This window comes from Acyrthosiphon pisum, chromosome A2 (assembly GCF_005508785.2).
Source record: "Acyrthosiphon pisum isolate AL4f chromosome A2, pea_aphid_22Mar2018_4r6ur, whole genome shotgun sequence".
Lineage (NCBI taxonomy): Eukaryota > Metazoa > Arthropoda > Insecta > Hemiptera > Aphididae > Acyrthosiphon > Acyrthosiphon pisum.
This window is the reverse complement of record NC_042495.1, coordinates 64,384,066-64,407,381: the sequence shown is the minus strand read 5'-3', so window position 1 is coordinate 64,407,381 and position 23,316 is coordinate 64,384,066. Positions and strand designations below refer to the sequence as shown.

The 23,316-nt window shown below is 31.1% G+C and overlaps 3 protein-coding genes across 3 annotated transcripts in view; 1 reads left to right on the top strand and 2 right to left on the bottom strand.

Annotated features, from left to right (window-relative positions):
* LOC100167082 (solute carrier family 22 member 5) overlaps nt 1-23,316 on the bottom strand; it is a 52,871-nt gene that overhangs the window by 12,761 nt on the left and 16,794 nt on the right. The window lies entirely within an intron of this gene.
* On the top strand, nt 1,081-4,594 carry LOC100160988 (T-complex protein 1 subunit theta). The gene is made up of 10 exons (XM_001944603.5): nt 1,081-1,311; nt 1,393-1,563; nt 1,638-1,769; nt 1,840-2,047; nt 2,120-2,181; nt 2,257-2,394; nt 2,472-2,717; nt 3,663-3,866; nt 3,945-4,181; nt 4,246-4,594. The coding sequence occupies exons 1-10, from the start codon at nt 1,252-1,254 to the stop codon at nt 4,438-4,440; spliced, it is 1,653 nt and encodes a 550-aa protein (XP_001944638.1). The 5' UTR covers nt 1,081-1,251; the 3' UTR covers nt 4,441-4,594.
* LOC100169129 (solute carrier family 22 member 4) lies at nt 5,899-21,060 on the bottom strand. Its single transcript, XM_001943373.5, has 10 exons — nt 20,630-21,060; nt 13,498-13,744; nt 13,059-13,165; nt 11,353-11,507; nt 10,975-11,143; nt 10,770-10,899; nt 10,526-10,632; nt 9,131-9,345; nt 8,031-8,212; nt 5,899-7,249 (listed from the first exon to the last, which is right to left on the bottom strand). The coding sequence occupies exons 1-10, from the start codon at nt 20,770-20,772 to the stop codon at nt 7,070-7,072; spliced, it is 1,635 nt and encodes a 544-aa protein (XP_001943408.2). The 5' UTR covers nt 20,773-21,060; the 3' UTR covers nt 5,899-7,069.

The following is a 23,316-nucleotide window of genomic DNA, read 5'->3' as shown; positions in this document are numbered from 1 at the left end:
AAAAAAAATAAAAAAAAAATTAAAAAAATAAAAAAAAAAACACACATCATTGTAAAATCAATACATTCATCGTTCCACTCAGAATCTAAAAATGGAAAATGAAAATGTCTCTAAACAGTTCAAAATAAATCAAAATATTTTGAAAATGTTATCGTGTATAGAAAATGGAAATATAAAACAACCATTGAAAATTTCATGTATCTACGATCATTTGTTTTAAAGTTACACCAAAAACCAAATTCAATTATGAGAAAAATCGATTTTGCGTAAAAATTCCCGTTTTTTCTTAATTTTTCTTTTGTTTTTCACGGCGCTTTTGAAAATTACTGGGAATTTTAAATTTTGACCTCCCCAATGCACCAACGATATTCACTTTCCAATCGAACAAGATACTGAAGTTGATAATCGAAGCATTATTTCGACTACTTATCGTGTACACAGACACAAAAATACAAAAATTTAAAAAAAAATATAAAAACACACATCATTGTAGAATCAATACATTCATCGTTCCACTCAGAATCTAAAAAAACACACATCATTGTAAAATCAATACATTCATCGTTTCACTCAAAATCTAAAACAAACAAAATTGTTGGCAAACATAGTTCATTATTTATAGTAATTTTTCTTGATATAAAATTGAAAACAATTTTATTTTATAATTATTAATAATAATTTACCTACTATATCTACCTACTTAAAAAACTTTTTTTTTTTAAAACTGTATTGGACGCGTCAAAAAAATATATTTTTGGGATAAAGATGGGCCCCCAAAATCAATGGGCCCCGTGACCATGTCACGCTTTAATCCGGGCTTGCAGATTGTTAATTGTTATCAACTCAAAAAAACTGATAATAATACAATATTATATTTAAATTATATGTTAATATGTTAACATATTTTATTCTGTGGTATTGTGTGGGCACGTTTTGCATCGTACAAAATAATAAATTTAAGTAGAATATTATTATATAATAATATTATTCGTATAGCATTTTTTTATTGTAGTCGAGAAGTAAGGTTGCAGTATTGTTCTATGGTTGCAGTATACCGTGACACACCCCCTCAACCATGTATCCGGTAAAAGAGATAATTGAAATCACGAATAAAAACACGATGTATTCCGAATCTGTGGACAAAAAATTGTTTAAATATACAAACTACAAAAAATAATATAAATTATATAAAGTATACACTATAAACTGATATTATTTATTTACGTTATAGTAGAAGAATAACCTATTAAAATGGCTTTACACGTTCCAAAAGCTCCGGGTTTTGCTCAAATGTTAAAGGATGGTGCCATGGTGAGTGTCCTGCGAAGACTAATGACAAAATACTTCAAATGTACTTATTGATACCCTTTGGATTGTGTTAATGTATTTTAGCATCTTTCCGGTCTTGAAGAAGCAGTGTACCGAAACATTAGCGCCTGTAAACAATTTTCTGACACCGTTAAAACCGCATATGGCCCAAATGGCATGAACAAAATAGTCATAAATCACATTGACAAGATTTTCATCACCAACGATGCTGCCACAATTGTTAAGGAGCTTGATGTAAGCGTTCACATAAAATGTATCAATTTTTTTTTGATGGTAGGTATATTAAATATATTACAAATTTTGTTTAGATTGAACACCCAGCTGCTAAAATCATTGTATTCGCGTCTGAGATGCAAGAGCAAGAAGTAGGTGATGGAACCAACTTTGTTATCATTTTTGCTGGAGCATTGTTAGAACAAGCTGAACATTTATTGAAAATGGTCAGTATCCATATGTTCTTGACTTTTATTAATCAATATTTTATAATTATTTAATTTTTGACTAATAAAGGGATTAACTCCAGTTGAAGTATGTGAAGGTTTCCAACTAGCTCTTGAAAAGACTCTTGAGTTACTGCCTACCTTGACTTGTCATGAAATTAAAGACATCAAGAATAACGCTGAACAACTAGTAATAACACAAGCTGTAAAATCATCCATTATGAGCAAGCAATATGGCCAGGAACAGTTTGTCACAGATCTTGTGTTAAAAGCTTGCAGTAAGCATTATATTTAATATCATGATTTAATTTTTAAGTTGTATTTAAGTTTTTTATATATAATGTTTTCAGCTTCTATTCTTCCAGAAAAGACAACATTCAATGTTGACAATGTTAGAGTGTGCAAAATTTTGGTAATTATAATTTATAATATAATTATACTTCAATCTATGTTACTTATATTTTATGTTTATTAATTTTTTGTGTAGGGATCAAATTTATACAATTCTACTGTTGTTAACGGTATGGTGTTCAAACGTACAAATGAAGGTGATATTACTAAACAGACTGATGCTAAGATTGCTGTATATACCTGTCCCATTGACATTACCACAACTGAAACAAAAGTATGTTGTACTCTATAAATGTATCATAAAGAAATACAAGTTTTTATATAATTTAATACTTCATTTATTAATTTTAGGGAACAGTTTTAATCAAATCTGCAGAAGAATTGCAAAACTTTAGCCGTGGTGAAGAAATGGTGCTCGAAGAACAAATTAAAGCAATTGCTGATGCAGGTGTCACTGTGATTGTTGCTGGTGGTAAATTTGGTGACATGGCCTTGCATTATTTAAACAAATACAAAATTATGGGTGTTCGATTAATGAGCAAATTCGACTTGAGGCGATTGTGCAAATCCGTTTCAGCTACTGCTTTACCTAGACTCGTAAGTATTTATGTGCAAATACTATAACTTTATTTTAAGCGGGGGTATAATTTTAAAAGAAGAATAAGAATAGGGAAGGAACGTTTGCAAAACTATTTCAAACTGTTTAAAGAAAAAATAGTTTTCCATCGGATTTTAAAGGAATAAAAATCATCCCAGTTGTAATAGTTGTTTGATATTTTCAGTATATTCTTATACTTGAATATTTTTGTTATTTTTAAAATTAATCAATATTTCAAAATCAATTAAAAATGATTTATCTAGAATCAGTGTTTGGCAAGTTCCTTATAAAAAGGAATTCATTCCATTCCTCGTTCTTTTTTAAAAAAAGGAATTCGTTCTGCTCCTTGTACCTTAAAAAAAAAGAACTCCCTTCCTTTGTCTTTCCATTGGAAAATGAACAAGTTCCTTTTTTAGTTCCAAATAAAATAAAAATTCTGATTTAATCATTAATGTTTTTTTTTTGTATTATGCATACTTCTTTAATTTGTATTTATAATATATAACTACAAGTAGGTACATAATTTATATGTTTGTGTAATATATTATTATATATTTTGAGATTTTCTTCAAAATCAAATTTTTGGCCAACGTATGTCGATTGTCTTAACGTCGATACTTGATAACGATGACTAATTAGCAATATACATTACACACATTAAAAAAATATATCTTAATTTCAATTTTTATATACTTATCTGTGTAAATTATTGGAACTAGAAAGGAACAAACAATTTTGTTATTTTTCCTTAAAAAGAGGAACTTGTTCATTTTCTCGTTCTTTTTTTTTAAAAAAAAATTTTGTTCATCGTGCTGTTCTTTAAAAATGAATTCGTTCCAGGTATCCATTCCTTTTGGAACTTGTTCCTTCCAAACACTGTCTAAAATACAATTTTTTTGATTTTAACTAAAAATTTAACATAATTATTAATTGTTTAATTTTAGACCCCTCCAAACAAAGAAGAACTTGGTTATGCTGACTGTGTATATGTAGATGAACTTGGAGACACTTCATTAGTAGTATTCCGTTTGGATGGTAATGACTCTCGCATGTCAACAATTGTAGTACGTGGTGCCACTGATAACTACATGGATGATATAGAAAGAGCAATTGATGATGGTGTAAATACATTCAAAGGCATTTCCAGAGTATGCCGAGAATTAAATATAAATAGTTTTGTTCTGATATTTTGAACAAATAAATAAATGCTATCAAACTCATTTTAGGATGGAAAATTATTACCTGGTGCTGGAGCCATAGAAATGGAACTTGCCTACCAAGTAGGCTTATATGCCGACACATTGCCCGGATTAGAACAATATGGTGCCAAAAGGTTTGCAGTTGCTCTTGAAGGTTTTGTTAAAATTTTAGCCGACAACACTGGCGTGAAATCTAATGAAACTCTTGCTGAACTTTATTCCCAACATAGCAAGGGAAATAAAAATGCTGGTTTTAACATTGAAGTATGTTTATTGTTTGAGTATTTTGTTTTTCTTAATTAATTTGTAATTTTTATTATTTCCTTAGCCTAAAGGATCATCATTAATAGATGTCACCAAAGCTGGTATTGTTGATTCTTACTTATCCAAGTTTTGGGGCTTGCAGTATGCCACACAAGCTGCATGTACAATACTGAAAGTTGATCAGATCATAATGGCTAAACGAGCTGGCGGTCCAAAAGCACCCGGTGGACGTGCACCTGATAATGATGATGACGCGTAATTGTTTGTTGTACACGCTTGGTATTTTATATTTTACCCACTAATTCAAGTTACTAACTTTTAATAATAATAATAAGTATTTTTTTACTTGTAATGTTAAGAATCAATTTTGTAAAATTCTAATAAATAAATTAAAATGATTCTTAATTATTTAATTACCTTTTATTTTATTTCTACTTTTTAGAACACTATCAACTATTTTTTTTCTTGTAAGCTATTTACAAATTGTGAAGCTATTAATTTTCTTTGATAGACGTCATTGTTGTTTGAATAATTGAGTTGTAACAGTTGCACATACAAAAAAAAAAAAAATGTTTGTTGTCAAGTTTAATTAGCTTTTTTTTTCTTAAACTTATTCAATCTGTTTACAAAGTAAAAACAATGAGTATTAAGGATAACATAGTAAAGTATGTACAAACATGAATCACATTATGAGGAGACAATTCATTAACAAGACCTCAGAAATAGCATAGAACAATGTAGAAGCGAAACTCGATCAGCTGATTGGGGTCTTGGTTACCTATGATCTGAAGTCTGAACTTAAAAAAAACATGAAAACGATTCCACGCATCAACACGATGTTAGATCCATGTTTACCAATATTATGAAAATGGTTCCAAGACTATGGCGGGACACGCTGCACGGAGTCGGCTTGTTTACCATTCCCTATTTCATGTATGCCACGACCCCCCAGAGACCGTGTTCAAGGCCACAATCGCCCGATTCGGCCAATTCACGGAGTTTCATACCCCTGGAAATACTGAATTATTATTTATTAAAATAATAAAAGCCATAATAAAATAGTTTTTTTCTCGGTAAAACTATAATATACTTTAAACAACTATTTAGAATTTTATTTATATATTAAAATACTTTATGAATAATGAAGGACCATTCTATAATTGAATTCGTTTTTTTACATTTTATATTAAATAATATAAAAGTGTATAAAGTAACTTATATACTCCAGATCATAGTATCAAAAATTGACTTGTTTCCAAACAAGTGGTGGTGTGCATTTGATTCCTTTTAATGTTAATACCTAACTTAACCTAACCTTTGTGATTATTTTTAAGGATCATCTTTTAACAATAACATTATTTTATTTGATTGAATGTATAACGAATCTTGGGTTCTCAAGATTAATATTTTTACCCAAAATAAATAATGTAATACTTATAATTAATGCAACATTTTTGTATTGGAAAGTTGCTGTTAAATATTATCAGCTACAAGGGGGTATCTTGGGGCCCCGTAAAAATTCCTGGATATGGCCATGACCAGCTAATAATTCACATTCTGACATTGTGATATTAGATTATTAACAGTTTTGTCTAAGAACTTGAAAATAATATTTAATTATGATAAATGAAAATATATAACCTTTGTTTTCTGGAAGAATAAAGTACCAATTTTGTAATAGTAAATCATAAGATAAATAATTTATATAACAATTGTATTTAATTTTCAATTTTTTCTTATTTTATTAGTTATTTATATATATTAAAAATAAATATATAACAAAAAAAAAAAAATTGGTTAACATGTTACAACTTATAACAATATTTTACAAATCAAATATAATATGAAGACATGTAAATTTAAACATAATTTTATATCACTTCTTGTCAAATTTTAAAATAAAAAATATGTTGGAATTTCTTGCATTTCTATTATCAATAAAGTTGACCATAATATTTACTTGATAGCATTTGGATAATATTGAGCTAATTAAAACATGTATTATAAAATACTATTGTTTTTTAATTAATAACTAATTATTATTATTATAGGTGAGTATAGATAGTAGGTAGATTCATGTCTTATATCTACAATCTTAAAATTGTTATGAACATAACTTTATCGTGTTTATTATATAGAAAATTTAATTTTTGTTGGCTTAATGGTGTAATGGCTTATAAAATATCTACAAACAAGTTGTAAATTTTTTCACATTGTAACTAAAAAATATGGGGACTGAAATATTATAAAACTAAATATTATGTAGAATTTACAGTTTGTTTAATTGTTTGAAGTAGCATTGGTCATATAAAACTATTTCGTTTATTTGAAGACACTAATAAACATGACTCTGCATACTTTCAAATTCGTATATATACGAATATACCTATAGGTATCCGGTATATCATAGTATTAATTTAGCATTTTAAGAGCATAATGAGTCGAACTGTATATAGCTCTATGCGTTTCAATTAGGAATTTGTACATCAGGTTTAAACAGTTATATAATATGAGCGGTATTTACAATATAGATTTTTAATAACTGTCTGTAGGAAAACCGAAAAAGGTCCCGTCGCAAAGATTATTAGAGAGCCGCTAAACGTACTGGACAGCGCGATTAACTCATAATCATAATATATAAAGGTACACAAAATTATACTAAGTCGTTTTCATTAAAATTAAATCAACCGAGGGTGTTATCAGAAGTATTCACCCCTTCTTCGAACGCGTGAGGGGGATCGTAGACGCGCACAATAAATTAACTGGGAGTCCGCGCGTAATAATTTCTCGGGCGCGTATATAATATTATATAAACGTATAATAATAACATTATGCCGACATCGGCCGTATATGTATTATTATTACAGTAGTATATGATAGGAACTCAGCTACGGCGAGTTTTTTCCGATGTTCTTCGGTTTGACATCGGTGCCGATCTCTTTGGCTTCGTCGATGGTGTCGGGCAATTTGATGTTTTTACTTTCGGGCAAAGTCATGGTGATGGCCGCGGCTGCGAGTGCGGTCATGCCGAACACGAGCATTGTCGCGTACACGCCAAAGTACTCCGTCTGAAAACAACATAATATAATCAATTGACCGTTAAAAACCACTCGACCATTTCAGTGGGTGTTGTTGTAGGGGGGGGGGAATTGGTTGGAGGACGAGTGGCGACGTGGGCGAACCCATCGTATAAATGAGCAAAGTAGCACACAATATTAACAGCGAATTAAAACGAAAGTTGTGAATGATTTTCCACGACACGAGACACATTCGGTGCTTGCACATTTTCGTGATTTTTACGTATTTTGTCAAAATCTGAACTTTGAATGCTTTTAAAAAATATTGTGACTGTATTTTTAATATTTTTCAACTTCCATCGTAACAATATATGTATTATCTATTTGATCCAATAAATAAAATTTTATCGACATTGATAGAAAAAAAAATTAAAACTGAAAATATCCGTAACAGTTCAATGGGGATTGACTAAATATAAGTAATTCATAAGAATTATATTAATTACATTTTAAGTAAATACTAGGTAATATAGTTACATAATATATACCATCCCATAATATATTATTTATAAACAATTATTATTATAAGTTTCGGTATCGCGGCATACATTTTTTATAAAATAAAAATTTTTAACATAATATTGGTACCTACAATATTATTTTTATTTCAAATATATAATTTATAAAATAACTCTTATAAATTATTCATATTTAGTCAATCCTGGATAAAATGCTACTGGGGATTTTTTTACCAGGATTTTTTCTCCACTTCCGTTCGTGGGTGGGTAGCTTCTATATTTGCCCTTATGTAGAATATGTTCGTTACACTTACTAGGAGAGTGGCCTGAGGCGACAACATGGACCCTATCCGACCGAGCATGGAGCACATGGACATCATGGTAGCCCGCATCCTGGTGGGGAATATCTCCGCTGTCAGCATGTAAATTATGCAAAACGCGATGGATATCGCGAGTTTACTGACCAAGAACAGCGACAGCTTTATCAAGAAGAATTCTGTTTTTAGAGAAAAAGCAAAGTGATAATATTATTAGTTATTAGTTATTACTTATTATTATTTATTGAATTTGTACCTATATTATACTCGGTGTTTAATAATATTATTAATAAATAATAAACATTGCTTGATTTGGAAATGAAATAGTAAAGTTACTCTGAATTCTAATGACACGTTCAAAATGTGCGTTCCTACCTAATTAAAATACCAAATTTAAACGTATGGGGCTTTGCCCCATCCAGATTTTATGCCATCAAACATATTTCCACAAATCAACAAACATTTCATAACGTATCATACTTACTTTCAAAGTTTTAACCACAACCTCAATATATATTTATCTTTATAGCAATATATTAGTGTGTACTATTTTAATCATTTAATAATGTAAATAAGTACTTTTTATTACTTAGCCCCCCACTAAAAAAATCAAAAAAAAAAAAAAATCAATCATTAATAATTAATTACGCTAATTTTGCCATTTAATTAGATTTATAAAAATGCGTAGTCATATAATGAACGTTCCATTGAAAACGTGTATAAAAAAAGAAAACCAAACGGATAACTAATGAATTACAATAATATGTTTGAAATTTGATTAGTATATATAGGTATCGAAATACTCCGAATAATATTCTGCTTTGGATTTTGTAATATGAAATAAAAATGTACCTACGTTGTTATTCAAAAGAGTAAAAAAGCGTTGTAACGACTTAAAATTATTTAAAATAAATATTTTTAAGAACAGTTAGTGTTTTTTGTTTTTTAAAAATGAGTGGCTTGCGTTAAATGGATCACTCTGTATAATAATATACTGTATACATCGCAGGACGTCAGTTTAATATGCGAAAATTTGTTTTGTAATATAATACGCTTTAGTAATTATGAGTCATTACCTACTCTTAGGAGGTACTCACCACTGGGCATCAAGTTGTACATGACGCAAGTGACGCCGCTGAACACAAACATGCAACAGAGTGACATTTTTCTCGACATGCCTTCCATTATCAGCCAGTTCAACAGACAAGCCGGGATCTCGACTAACAACACTAACGAGAAGTTCAGATATTTGTCTCCGGCGATGTCCGTCGAGCTAATCGTCAGACCGTAGTATACCAGGGTCACCGCTATCCTGACAGAGGTAAAAAATACACAATTTTCAGTAAGTTAAACGGCACGCGTCAATATTAGTATAACTCGCAGTAATAATACACAGGCAATTCACCAAGCATGCTCACCCCCATTTTATACCACTTGAATAATAATAAAAATAAGAACGTTGTCATTGAAATTTGAAAAGAGTGAATAACTTAAAAAAACCATTATCTTAGGTATTTTCTGAAATAAAGAGTGTCTTACGTTAATTGAATCACTCATTCACTCCGTATACCTACCTATAGTGAAAATATTTTTATTTAAAGCTTATTTTTAGAGATTAATATAGTGACACAGTGGTAATAAAAATACAGGTATGTTATCAGTTTATCACGCAGTCCACGGCCAGATTCCATTTGCTGTATAAAAGTATATTTAAAGATACCAATATGCAGTGTTGGGAAAGTTCTTTTTTAAAATAATCTCGTTTCGTTCCCCGTTCATTTCTTAACATAAGAACTCGTTCCAGATCCTTGTTCCTTATTTGAAGAAGGATCTTGCTTCAAATCCAGTTCCTCTAAAAAAATAACTCGTTCCAATCTTCGTTCCTTTTTAACCAAGTTATTTAAAAAATTGCTGTTTTAGAACAATATTTTTTTTTATTTATAATGTTAGGTAAATAACAACGAACAATGGATTAAACGTTAACTAACTAAAAATATCTCCTTACGACTTAATACCATGTAGAAAAGAAAACTATATTACAATTTAAAATATGTTTTTAAAATCTAACAGAACTGTGATTTTCATCTATGTTCCACAAAAAAAAAGAATTTGTTAATTTAAATTTAAAAAAAAGGACTCGTTTCAGGATATGTCTTATGTGACACATAAATTGACTATGCATACGGGCACTAAACCTATTTTTTCATTCACTTGCTAACTTTAAAGTTTTCAAGCTTCAATTCTGTACGTGTTTCTTCACAACAAATCGAAGGATATTCATTATTTTTATATAATGATTTCGGTTAACGCGACTAGGCAGTTGGAGTCGGTGGGTAAGATAAAAATCTTGATATTTGTGCAAATACCTACTAATGATAATGCGAACACTATTCTTATTTGGTTACACGTATGCTTTATATGTATTAATTATTATTTATTAAGTGTGTATAAATGTGCCAATGTCATGACAAAACCGTAAATATCGATCTTACCACACGTACGAACACCTGATCATCCTCCAGAATATTGTTGAAGAACGGATTATGTCTTTTATAATACTGCTGAAATTTGCGTCTTTATCGTCCAAACTTTCCAAGCTCTGTGAAAGTTAATGGGAATGCATATTATCCGTTCGATTCGTTTAGTGATTGAAAATTCAATATTATTAACTGTACAGCGAACACGCTTAGACGAGTGTAAAATTATAAATGTTAATTTAGTTATAAATAATATCACCTGTACTTGGGTGTTTGTAGGCAGGTCGGGAAAAGGCTTTTTATTGACAGCCGCTATTTTCTTGAGCGCGTTGATCACTTTGTCGTGTTTACCTTGACTTTCCAACCACCTCATCGATTCTTCTGTTAGCCTGTGTAAAAAAAAATATTGATCGTTTTAGTCGTTGCTTCGTTGCTAAAAAAAAAAATAATTCCAAGATAATTACCAAAAGTATGACAAGAACAGCAATCCCGGGATGTTGACTAGCCGCAACAAAATCCTCCAGTCTTGCACTATGCTGGCGATATAAGCCACTAAAATAGAGCCAACCGGGAGGAAACATTCTAGAATCGAATAATAGAGTACACGCTGGTGTGGCAAAAACAGCTCCATTGCTATAATCAAAGAAACACTCCATTTTAAATCACACGTCAGATTCTAGAAGGTATATTCAGACATTCAAAGCATTCTAAAATGTCGCGGAACTGCGTGCAGGCCGTTTTAGAAGTAGAAGTATAATATTTAATACAATGCATAATATCAGTAACTATATTTTATTGGTTAAGCGTGGCTTTAAAATTTGAGCTTCTGGCGATTTACATACCTAATATAAAAGTAACCGTGTAAATCCCACTGGACACGATCGAAGACACAAATTCTAAAACCAAGAACATCGAATAACTGTTTGAAAATGACTGGATTATACATAATGCGGCTGATGTAGCTGCACAAAACACCATAGTGAACTTTCGGCCGTATCTACAAAAATTCGTATAAGTATTTTAGTATTTGAATATTTTTAACCATATTATACAATGTGTCTCGTGAAGAAGTGACTGATCGGCGTCATATGATAGTATACTTTAAGATGGGCTTAATTAAAGTTAACTTCAGTTAGAAACGATAAAAAATAATGAAAATATGATGTTCTTTCAAAAATATTATTTTGTAATGACTTAAAATAATATGTATACATATTTCCATAAATATAGACATTTTTCTCTCGAAAATTAGTGTGTTTGCTCTTAAAACACTATCTGCAGTAATTACCCGTATTTAGATATAAAAGGTACATCGTGTTACAGTAAAATTTTAATGTTACGTAACGTAAAAGAATATCAATTGAAAAAAAAAAACACGTTGCTATTACATTTAGCTGATAAGTGTCTCATCTACCACAATCGAGTCATTCCTTAACAATAATGTGTATAAGTGTGTAACCTTCGGTGTTCATTTCTTTGGAAAACGTGTTGTTTGCTTAAAACTGCGTCTGCGCTCTACGGTCCCAAAAGATTATAACTAACATTAAAATACCAGGACTGATTAACCACGTGCTGACTCGATGCAATCAAAAAAAATGCAACGTTATTACCCCGTACATCTACGATAAGTCGATAAGTTTATGTTATAGGTACTTATACACAAAAACATTCCACTAATGCTTTGCACGCATAAGTTTTCCCTTGTATGCGTAGGTATAGGTTATAGGTATAATTGTCCCGAGTGAGCCACCGTGTTTTCCCCAATTTTACACGAGGATATAAGGATGCTATAAATTATAATATTTTATACAGTTTAAGTTCTCAACAAATCTTATCTTATCTTTTTTTCGTGAATCGTGTTGGTTCCTGTAATTAATTATTATTATAGTGTTTGCGTGTGTTTTGCCTACGTGTGCATTTTAAAGGCGCTCTTTTCTTTTTATACTAAGTGCGATCCTGCCGTGTTGTTGGATATACATAATACATTAATACGGAGTATTTGACAGGATCCTCTTTTTTAAAAAATGTTTTCATTGTCTTACGTTAAAAGATATAGGAGGCCTGCAATAATAATAATAATTCAGGGCAATGAGTGTTAATGTGCTATATGATATTGATGTAGAATAGGTAGTATAATAATTAGACGTTTTATGTATCTACATTCTACGTAATAAATAAATGTAAATAGTTTATATTCATATAATTGTATATTTAAATTAAAGTGTATCTGTGTATGATGTGGCCAGGTGGGTACATAACAACTGGCATTAGACATATTGCATATTATATCAACAGGTCGTCGGATACATATTATACTGGCTAGGTTTGTAAAGTTTGTAAGACGGAGACAACACATGCGGGTGTGACATCCTAGGGGCTACACTTATAATCACTATCACACATTTTGGTAAATTATATTTAATTTAAAACAGATGACACTATCAATAGCAGAAAATCAAATTGTTTTTTTATCCTGTAAAGTGTAAAGTATAGGAAAAACTGAGATAGGTGATGTTGTAAAGATTTCAGATTTATAAGTTGCACTCACCTGTCAGCAATGATCCCTGACACTGGTATTCCGATAAATTGACCGAAATTGTTGATCGTTCCTACCATTGACAGCTTCCATTTGTTATCCTCACACATGAGTCCAAACTGTTAAATAACAATATACGTATGTATATTAATATTCGGTTTTCGTAATGATATGTATTACAGCCATTTTTAATTTTTACTATACGTATACCTAAGCATTTGTTGAAGAACTTGGTCAACATTTAAGATTTTATATTTACATATAGTAAAAACAATAATAAATATTTTGCTAGTAAATTCATAATTTAATTTAGAATAGGTATTACACAATATTTGACTGTATAACGGATAATATTGTTAGCTTTAAAAACTAAAAAATTTCCCCTGGAACATTAATTTTCACGGTCACGCGTGGTTTACCATAATAATGTTTTGGAATCGTTTATGCATACCTCTGTGCCGATGGTGTTTTCGAAGTCTTCGAACACCCAACTGTCACGGCACCACTCAGTCAAGCTTTCGTTGAATCCACCGGACGAGCACCGCGTACCGTTTATCAACGGACCAGACAACGCAGCATACCGCAAACACTTGCGAGGCTGATCCGTGTCGTTTCTGTAAGGCATCGTGAACCGCAACCATTCAGGCTCGTAGATACGTCCTTCCGGGTTCGTCACGTCACATTCCGGTATTTCACACCTATAGTATAAATAAAAAGGTGTCTATTAACTTTTTTTCGACATTTTTTTTTTCGGAAAATGTGAGGTACGTGTAAACGGGATTTTATAACTTATTTACAAATATTGCTCCTATTATTTTTATTTTCGAGGATATCTATGTCAAGCACGCAGCTGATGTACGATGTACCTATATTCATGAATAAGCCACATAGGTATACTGTTATAATTTGTTTTAGGTACATGTTGAAATAAAAAAGACAAAATAGTTCACTGCCCATGTGATCATATGCAGGTGCAAGGGTATATAATAACAACCCACCTAGAACGCCCTCCCCCTTACCAGGTCAATAGTACAATCCGTGGACCGAAGAAGACCGAGAAGGACGACAGCACGAGATTCCAGTGTGGCGGGCATGGCCGGCACGATAAGACAACCACTGACGAGATTCCAGGGCGGTGGACTCCGGTCGGCCCGCGAAGCCAACGGTATAGGACAACGCCCTAAACCATATATGTATAGTTTAATTGTAAGCCCACCTAGCACCGATCCCAGGTGGGCACACTGGTAATGGAGCGGGGTGCAACCTAGAATGCTTATTGCTGTAAAATAACTTTTGATTTTTTTGCACAATAAAATAAACGATGGTGGCCGGGGGAGAAGCAATGCCAAAACCAGTTCCTCCCCCGGTTCTCGATAACACGGGGAAAAAAAAGAGCTACCCATATAATAACAACATACAATATTGAATATACGAACGTTTCATATTCTACACATTTACGAACGTTCCAAAAGCCAAACGCACCCAGAATTAGTGGCGCCGGTGTTTCATTGTTCATTGTCACTATAAAAAAATACACATAGATATTACACGCTGGTAAACATATATTTTCAAGTTGAGTTATTCGAACATCAGGTAAGGTTATTGCCCACAGGATAAGCTATTTTGTATTACACTATTACACATCAAAACATACTTGTTGCTTTATTTCACTAACAAATATGTTTTGTTCACACAACCACGCACGTATGATATGAAGCTCATTTAAGTATACCTAAATTAGTGTAATATAGTCTAAACTGTATAACAATTAATTGATAATGCACTAAGTTATTGTATAATTATCTAGTTAAGTATTTATTCGCCGACGACCTGGCCGTAGTCGGAGTGGTAAAGACGGGTGAACTCTTGGAAGACTTGATTAACCATGCCCTCGAGAACATAGACAGGTGGATTTCCTTAAAAAGTTAAGGGCTTCAGCTGGCACTTCACAAGACTGAGGCAGTCATGCTAACCAAGATGTGAGCTTACAACTCACCTCGGCTCAGTATCGGGGGTTACCCAATAGCCCTCATCAAACATTTCAGATACTTGGGAGTAAAACAGGATGGTTTCGAAAGTCCCGTGGAGGTACCACATGATTCAGGCGCTAATAGAGCATGGGTGCTTCCTGTATTAACTGCGACGCCTGGGTGGCTCTCCTGTGGTCGAATATATGATCTGGGCATTCTATGCGGCCATATCTTCGAAGACCTTCCGGATTGCCCTCGGGAGGGATGACTTGTCTTTAAGGAGGCAGAAGAGACTTTCAGAATCTTCTATAAAATGGTTGAAGAGATCCTGACTCTCAAGGAGAGCGAATAGAGACCTTTCCAGGCGGCGGAGGCTGCTGGGGATTAAGACAAGCACGGGCAAGCCAGCTTGAGAAAAGGGCACTCAGTATGTGACGTTCAGCACGACGGCCTTATGCCGGCTAGGGAAGACAATCATTGAACGCGAGATCTAGGGCAGCAACTTTAGTCGGTCCGCGAAAATCTTTGGATAAAATAATAATAACAGCTGTACATTAAATTATGTGAGGGGATGAGGTGGGGCACCTCCCGGCTATCCCTATGTAGCTTTGCCAACTGGAAAGGTTAGCTCCCATAATGTTTGTAGTCAACACAGATACCTCTTTGCTGATGAGAGTAAACTTCGGCACATGAGATCAATCATAATTTTATATATTATTGACTTAATAAACGATGCTACATGGCTAAATCATTTGAAAAACAGTCCGACTCTCATGTAGTGATAACAAACGAAAATGGAAAAAAAAGTTAAGTATATATATTCATTATGTGACAAGGTAATGAGCAAGTTTTGTAAATTATTAATTAGTGTTAAAATCAGTTAGTCTAATATTAATTTAACTTATTATACATGAAACACGGTTACAGTCAAGTGCCAATCTCAGGTCATTTCTAATGTCAGTCGGTTCTACATTTCTTATATAGACGACGTTTGGAGCTTAAATTCTCAATATTAAAAGGTTGATTCGAATGTCAATCGGTCGCTGGCGGGTAACACGGTAGTGTCGTAAAGCCTAATTAGTATATGTATATTAAAACATTTAAGTTTAAATAATATCATTTAAATCGTCTATTCAATTATTAGGCACTAAGTAAACTTCAGACTATAATTTATTAATACTGGTTTCAGGTTTACTATTTTAGTAATAATACATAATATAATACATTTATTATAAAAAAACTCCTATACATCGTGTTTATTTCTCCGGTTCTCATGTTGCACGTCAGCCTCCCACTGCGGTATTCATATTATAAATAAAAACACTGCACACATGTAATAGTTGTTCCCTCGTATTTTACTTAATAATATTATAGTTGATCGACCTCCTAAATCGACTTCTTATTCACATGACATTCTCACACATCTGGGATTCTTACCATCACTTCCTTATTCTATTTGATTAAACAATTTAATACATTGTAGGTACTATTTTATTCCACCACAATATACTTTTCTTAACGTCGATGTACTGCAAATATCAAATATCTGATACGAGCATTAAAAGTTCAGACGAGTGACAGCTGCAGCTGTCGTACGTTCTTCTTGGTGTTTAAGCACCTTATATTAATTAAAATTTGTTAATTATATTATAATTTTTAGTAAATTTTGTTTATTTATTTCATATGATGGCCGATTGTCTCGATTCCCGTCAATCGTCTTATACAGTTATTGCTCACAGTGATGTATATAACATAAAAATAGTTTTTATATTTTTTTAAATATATACATACGACAATCCGTTTTTATTCAACAGTTGATTTATTTTAGATTCTGAGTGGAACGATGAATGTATTTTTCGTTTTATCTATCTAGTTACACGGAGAAATGTGTCATAATGCATTTTTTTATTAGTATACCTACCTACTTTATAATCTATGCCACTTATCATATAAAATAAAAATAGATGCTTAAATATTTCGCTTTTTTTAACATTATACCTACCTGTTATTATCGCAGTGAATTTTTATATGCAATCGTTATAATATTTTCGGATAGAAATTTAAAAAAATGTATACTGATAAACGCTTCGTTCCGCTACCTCTGAAGTAAGACAAATACATACAACCAAAAATCGCTATCGGTTTTTTTAAAGATACACTATCGTAGAACACATAACTAGGTACCTTAATAAACATCTCACTAGAGGTTTAAACTTGAATTTTCCTAAAAATTGGTTTCTAAAGAAACTTATCATACAAGTTATGAAAATACGAATACTATTATAGATACAATATGTACCTATGTCCTATATATTATATAAATTATTATATGGTCAGATGTAGTCCTTCTTCCAAACCGATAATGCAATTTGATAATTGGTAAACGATAAAATGCATAAGAAAGGTGTAAGCACAGCTTGATTTATTTCACATTAATCCACACAGAAATAAAATACCTTAGGTTAAATTATATTTAATTTAAATATTTGTATCGTATTGAAATCTCTACGAATCATTGAACAATATTAACTAATAAGACAAAGGAAATTCAATTTTTGACAATTCTTAACAATTTAATTAATTTAACAAATTATTATAAAAGTCCATGAGATACGAGATTCTAAGGCCAAAAAGTTGGAAGCGTCAACTGTAAAAAAAGGTGGGCAAGTGAGTGTCGCTCTACTGTACAGTAGATTACTAGTGGGTCACTGTAATGAATGGTGTTAAATTTGAATTCAATGATATGATATCATTGTATAAGGAAAACGATTCTGAGCGAAGACAGTCAGTCAGCCTATGATATTACTTTGTGTAATTGATGATATCATAGTAAATAAAGTAATTTATAAATAACCTATATACGTGGAACCTTGTTTTAAATTTTCAAAAACTACAAAAAAATTATTAAATTTTAAATTTGATACATTTTGTCAAAATTCGAACTTTAAATGCTTATAAAACAAAAATTCTGCACATGTATATTTAATATTTTTAAGCCTTGTATTAAATGTTGACACTTTTTGGCCCAACAAATAATATTTTATTGATAGCTAAAAATATTGATAATTTAAAATGTTAGCAAACAGCCCAAAAAGAGTAAAAATGTTTTAAAAATATTATCAAATATAGAAATTGATAAAATATACATATAAAATAAATTTCAAGAATCACAGCTATTCGTTTTTGAATTACAACAAAATAAGAAAATCGCTATATGTGAAATCGAGGGAATATCCAAAATTGTAAAAATTTGAACTTTGAGAGCTCATAAAAATGTAATTTTACATTCCTGTAGACATTTTTTTAAAGTTAAAAATGGTAGATAAACTTATAAGGAATCTCGTATTAAATTTTTAAATCTTAGATTTAAAAAGAAACATTTTTATAAATTTCTAACTCAAAATATTATTTTACACATTTTCGTCGTTTTTACATATCTTGTCAAGATTTGATCTTTATACTTATAAAAAAAAATTGTGATCGGATTTTTAATATTTTTCAAATATCGTTGTATCAATATATTAGGAGCCTTGTATTAAATTTTCAAGATTTTTTACTCAACAAATAAATTTTTATTGACATTCTTAGAAATAATTTTAAAAACCAGCCAAGTGCGACTCACGCACAAAGGGTTCCGTACCATCATCAGCTATAAACATGTCGGCAACACTGCTTATATTATATATTCTAGGATTTTAAATATTTGTTGTTATAGCGGCAACAGAAATACATAATCTGTGAAAATTTCAACTTTCTAATTTTCATGGTTCATGAGATACAGCCTGGTGACAGGCGGACGGACGGACAGCGGAGCCTTAGTAATAGGGTACCGTTTTACCGTACGGAACCCTAAAAAACTAATGAAATTGGAAACTTAAAATGTCAGTAAACAGTTCAAAACAGTTCAAAATATTTTGAAAATTGTATCGTGTATAGAAAATGCGAATATAAACAACCAGCGAAAATTGAATGTATATATGGCCATTAGTATCAGAGCTAAACCAAAAACCAAAATCAATTTTGCGTAAAAATTCACATTTTTCATTTGTTTTTCGCGGTGCTTTTGAAAACTACTGGGAATTTAAAATGTTGACCCCGAAAATACCAACTAGATTCACTTTCCTATCAGGAAAAATACTGTTGAAAAAAATCTAAGCACTTTTACTGTCCTAAAATGTGATGACAGACACAAAAAAAAACACACATAATTGTAAAATCAATAAATTCATCATTCTGCCCAAAATCTAAAATTAAGAGTAAAAGAAAATTCTAAAATATTTTTATATAATCCATCAAATTTTATTTTATAAATTCACGTTCAGTAACTAAAATATTTATTGGAACTTAGTTTATAAATGTACAATATTTACTTATACAAATACTATAGATTTATAACATTAATGATTACCTAGTAATTATAGAAATTATTGTTCGCTTACTCTGTAAAACATAAGTTATCTGTATTTTTTTTTTTAATTTCATATTAAGTGATGATATAAGTGCTCATATATAGATTTAAAATAATTATTTTGATTCTAGATGTGATTGTTAATTGTTAAACCTACAATAAAATATAAGTGATTAAAGTTATTTAAATAGAATATCAAGTATCAACATAATGGCTACCCCGTAGGGTACAATAATTGTAGTGAAAACTAATAAATTATATAAAATTAAATATGATGTAACCTACGTCATACATTTTCTCATGTGATAAAATCGGTAGTAATAATAATATAGTTAATTTAGATGTAAAATCTTATTGTTGACGTTATCAACATGATAGTAAGGTTCATTGATTCTCTGTTATGACGTTTCCATAATAATATAAAAATATGAGTTTTGAAAAATGTCAACTTCAAAAAAGTTTTGCCAATATATTTTCAATACTTTTAAATTTTTATAAGTATAACTTATTATAACTTTTAAGGCAGATTGTATTAAATTTTCAAGTTTTTTGACAAAGCATAAATATTCTTATTCATACTTATAAAAATGAAACTTCAGCTTCAGCTTGAAATAAATTTCAAACACCCGTAAATATTTCCATTTTTTGGAATTTTTTTATTTTTTTATTTTGTCGATTTTTATATATCCCAAAGTACCAACTAGATCCAATTTTCTACCAGCCTCGATGAGTTCAAGAGTATTTTTACTCCTCCAAAAGCTGTTGACAGATGAACAAAAATAAAAGAACGCATTGTAAGACCAATTAAATTCATCGCATCGCTTGTGAGTTTAAAATAGGTATATAGTTAAATATAGTTTTAATAATGCTGAAGAACTCTCAGTATTTTCATTGAAATTGCGCATTTGCTCCACTGAGGGGTATCATTTCGTTTCGTTAGTTTTTGTTTTGTTCAAAAAAACTACAGGTCTGCGGACGACTCTCCGCGGTTGCACATCTCAATAATAATAATAATAATAATAATAACCCGTATAGTATATTATTATAGCCTGATCTGATTAGACGGTTTATGGTAATGCACTAATAATGCATATCAAAGGAACCGTATAGATACGTATTAGAATACGTGCTCAGTCTCAGACTGAACGGCATCGTATGTAAATATAGAGATCGATATTATATTATAGTGTTTTCCACGCGTTTACCTGTATTTCAAATCGCTGGCGGTGAAGACGTAGGTGACCGGCGACACGTTCGAATACATAATCATTAGGCCGAACAGCATGCAGCCCACAAACTGGTACCGGCCCATGCCCACCGACACCAGCACATTGTCGATGTCCACCATTGTGTGCGAGACAATAAATAATTCGAAGTGACCGAAGTGGTTTCCCGAAGATGGTGGTACGAAAATCGCCGAAAATAATAATATTATGTTAACGCAGCCGCAGGACGTGCTCGATGCGCCTCTGGTCACGGACACGAACTGCAGCAGGGCAGCGCGCTACAGGGCAATAATGTTATTATTCTAACCTCTGCAGCCGACGGCGGTCCGGCGACGAGTGCGCAACGTGAAACAGGTTTGCTCCGGGTCTGGTCAGAGGTAGACTTATATTATACGCTTGAATTGTATTCAAGCATAATAATAATATATTTACATATTATTATTATGGATCACACGCGTAAGATTATTTTTTCAGGCGCATATCGCTACACAAGTAGCTTATTTGTGATAATAATTTCGTATAATTTATCAACGTACACATTCGTACTGCTAAAATATTATTGTGATAGTTGTACCTTTACAACATTTGCAACGTACCTATATTATAACATACGACGACGGGCATCGTGTGTAACGTGTTTCGGTCTATACTGTACGACGTTCAGACACTGCACGAAACACACACAATGACATATTATTATTATAATGATATTGGGCAATAAGCGATTCGTCTCGCGGTGTTCACTGCGACCGTACAATTTAATGTTTGCTGCGTTTGCACAGAGTTTGCACCGTCCGGTGATTATAATATGAAATTCTGGATCGCCGCACTTATATTTTATTAAAATGTGCGCAACGCGAAATAAACCACTCGACATTATAATATTACACACGAGATGTGCTGTTTCAAATATACATTGTAATTTACCAAGCATATTCGCGCTCATTGTTTCCTTTATAATAATGACATTTTTAATGTTTTGATATTTGAAATTTTTAAATATACTTATAAGACCATATATTTTCAAGTTATTGAGATTTTTTGTTACTAGATTTTTATAGTTTCCTGTGGTGATACAAATTTCGATAAATCAAATGAGGACTGCCCTTTTTTACCGTACATTATTTAGAGGATCATTTTTTTTTAAATATTTATGTACCGAATTCAAGTTCCGAACGAGTAGTTTTTCAGTTATTATAATGTTTATGCTAAGAATTATAAATGTATATCGTATATAATTAAATATATACTATCTATATAGTACTAAAAATGGTTTTATAGAAATGTAAAATATATTATATTATAATATTGAATATAATAATTATTATACATACTTGGAACATTTTTACAGATTAATTTTGATGGATTAATTTTATTAACTAAAATTTACAAACTAATCTATAGTTCCCAATGTTACCATATTATCTTCCCAACGCATTACTTACCAGTCTTACCATAGCATGCTATTATCCGACATCCGTATAGTACGCAAAGTCAAATAGGTAACTCAAAGTCAAATAGAAATCGTTCGAATTTTGAATTTTATTCGTCGAAATATTCAAAAAATGTACCTACCTGTTGAATAATTTAATCCCCTTGGTTATCATTTAAAAAACAGAAGTTTGTTACTCTACAGGACCAGTGGCGTCATTTGTGGGATGCATCCCATGATTTTTTTTTACACACTTTTTGTGGAGATCATATTTTCATAAAATTATAGTATAAAACAAATAACAATAATTTTGTATTTTTTTTTGATTTGTCACAATATTTTGTGGATCACCAATACAACTATAGTTCATTTATAGTACTATAACAATAATTTTAACATCGCCTGTTAGAACTGCTTCCAATGAACGCTTTTTTTCGACATTGAAAAGAGTGAAAAGTTATTTGCGCTTAACTATGGGAGATAACAGGTTAAGTGATTTAATGGTTATTGGAACTGAAAAAGAAAAAGCTGATACACTAGATCTTAATAAAGCAGTTGATAGTTTCGGTAAATTAAAATCTAGATTTTAAAATCTTAATTTCCTTTATTGTAAATTGTAATTTATTAAATTATATTTAAATATAGGTACATTAATTATTAATTATATATTATTTGGTTTATAGATATTTTTATATGAAGCTTTATATATAGCTGTGGTGATCCATATAATATTATATTAAAACAAACTAAAAAAAGGTGGGTAAGTGTATGTCGCTCTGCTGTACAGTAGGTTACAAGTGGGTCACTGTATAATGGATAGTATTAAATTTGAATTCAATGATATAATATCACTGGATAAGAAAAACGATTCTGAGTGGAGACGGTTTGTCAGTCTAGGTATTAGACATACCTATTATAGGTATACTTATCTATAGTATTAAAAAAAAATTGACCTATAATAGGTATTAATAATAAATTCCAAATTAATCATATCACAATATCAATCAGGTAACGCGTTATACATCAACAACAAACCGTGCTACTATCATAGATATATAATGGCATACTTTAGAAGTTTCAAGTACCCACAAATAATATTATACAATCATTACAATCACAACAAAATAACTAAAATAGTTATTCCAGGTTTTTTAATATGTAGTTTCGTCTAAGTTGGAAATTAAAATGACTATAAAATAAACTGTGCTATATGTATTTCTTAAATTTTGGCAAC

Coding starts and splice junctions, on each gene's coding strand:
- LOC100160988 (XM_001944603.5), top strand. CDS start 1,252: ATGGCTTTACACGTTCCAAAAGCTCCGGGTTTTGCTCAAATGTTAAAG. Junction 1,564..1,637: donor CAATTGTTAAGGAGCTTGAT/GTAAGCGTTCAC, acceptor AATTTTGTTTAG/ATTGAACACCCAGCTGCTAA. Junction 1,770..1,839: donor CTGAACATTTATTGAAAATG/GTCAGTATCCAT, acceptor TGACTAATAAAG/GGATTAACTCCAGTTGAAGT.
- LOC100169129 (XM_001943373.5), bottom strand. CDS start 20,772: ATGGTGGACATCGACAATGTGCTGGTGTCGGTGGGCATGGGCCGGTAC. Junction 13,166..13,497: donor AAAACACCATCGGCACAGAG/GTATGCATAAAC, acceptor GTTATTTAACAG/TTTGGACTCATGTGTGAGGA. Junction 8,213..9,130: donor GTACAACTTGATGCCCAGTG/GTGAGTACCTCC, acceptor CTCTAAAAACAG/AATTCTTCTTGATAAAGCTG.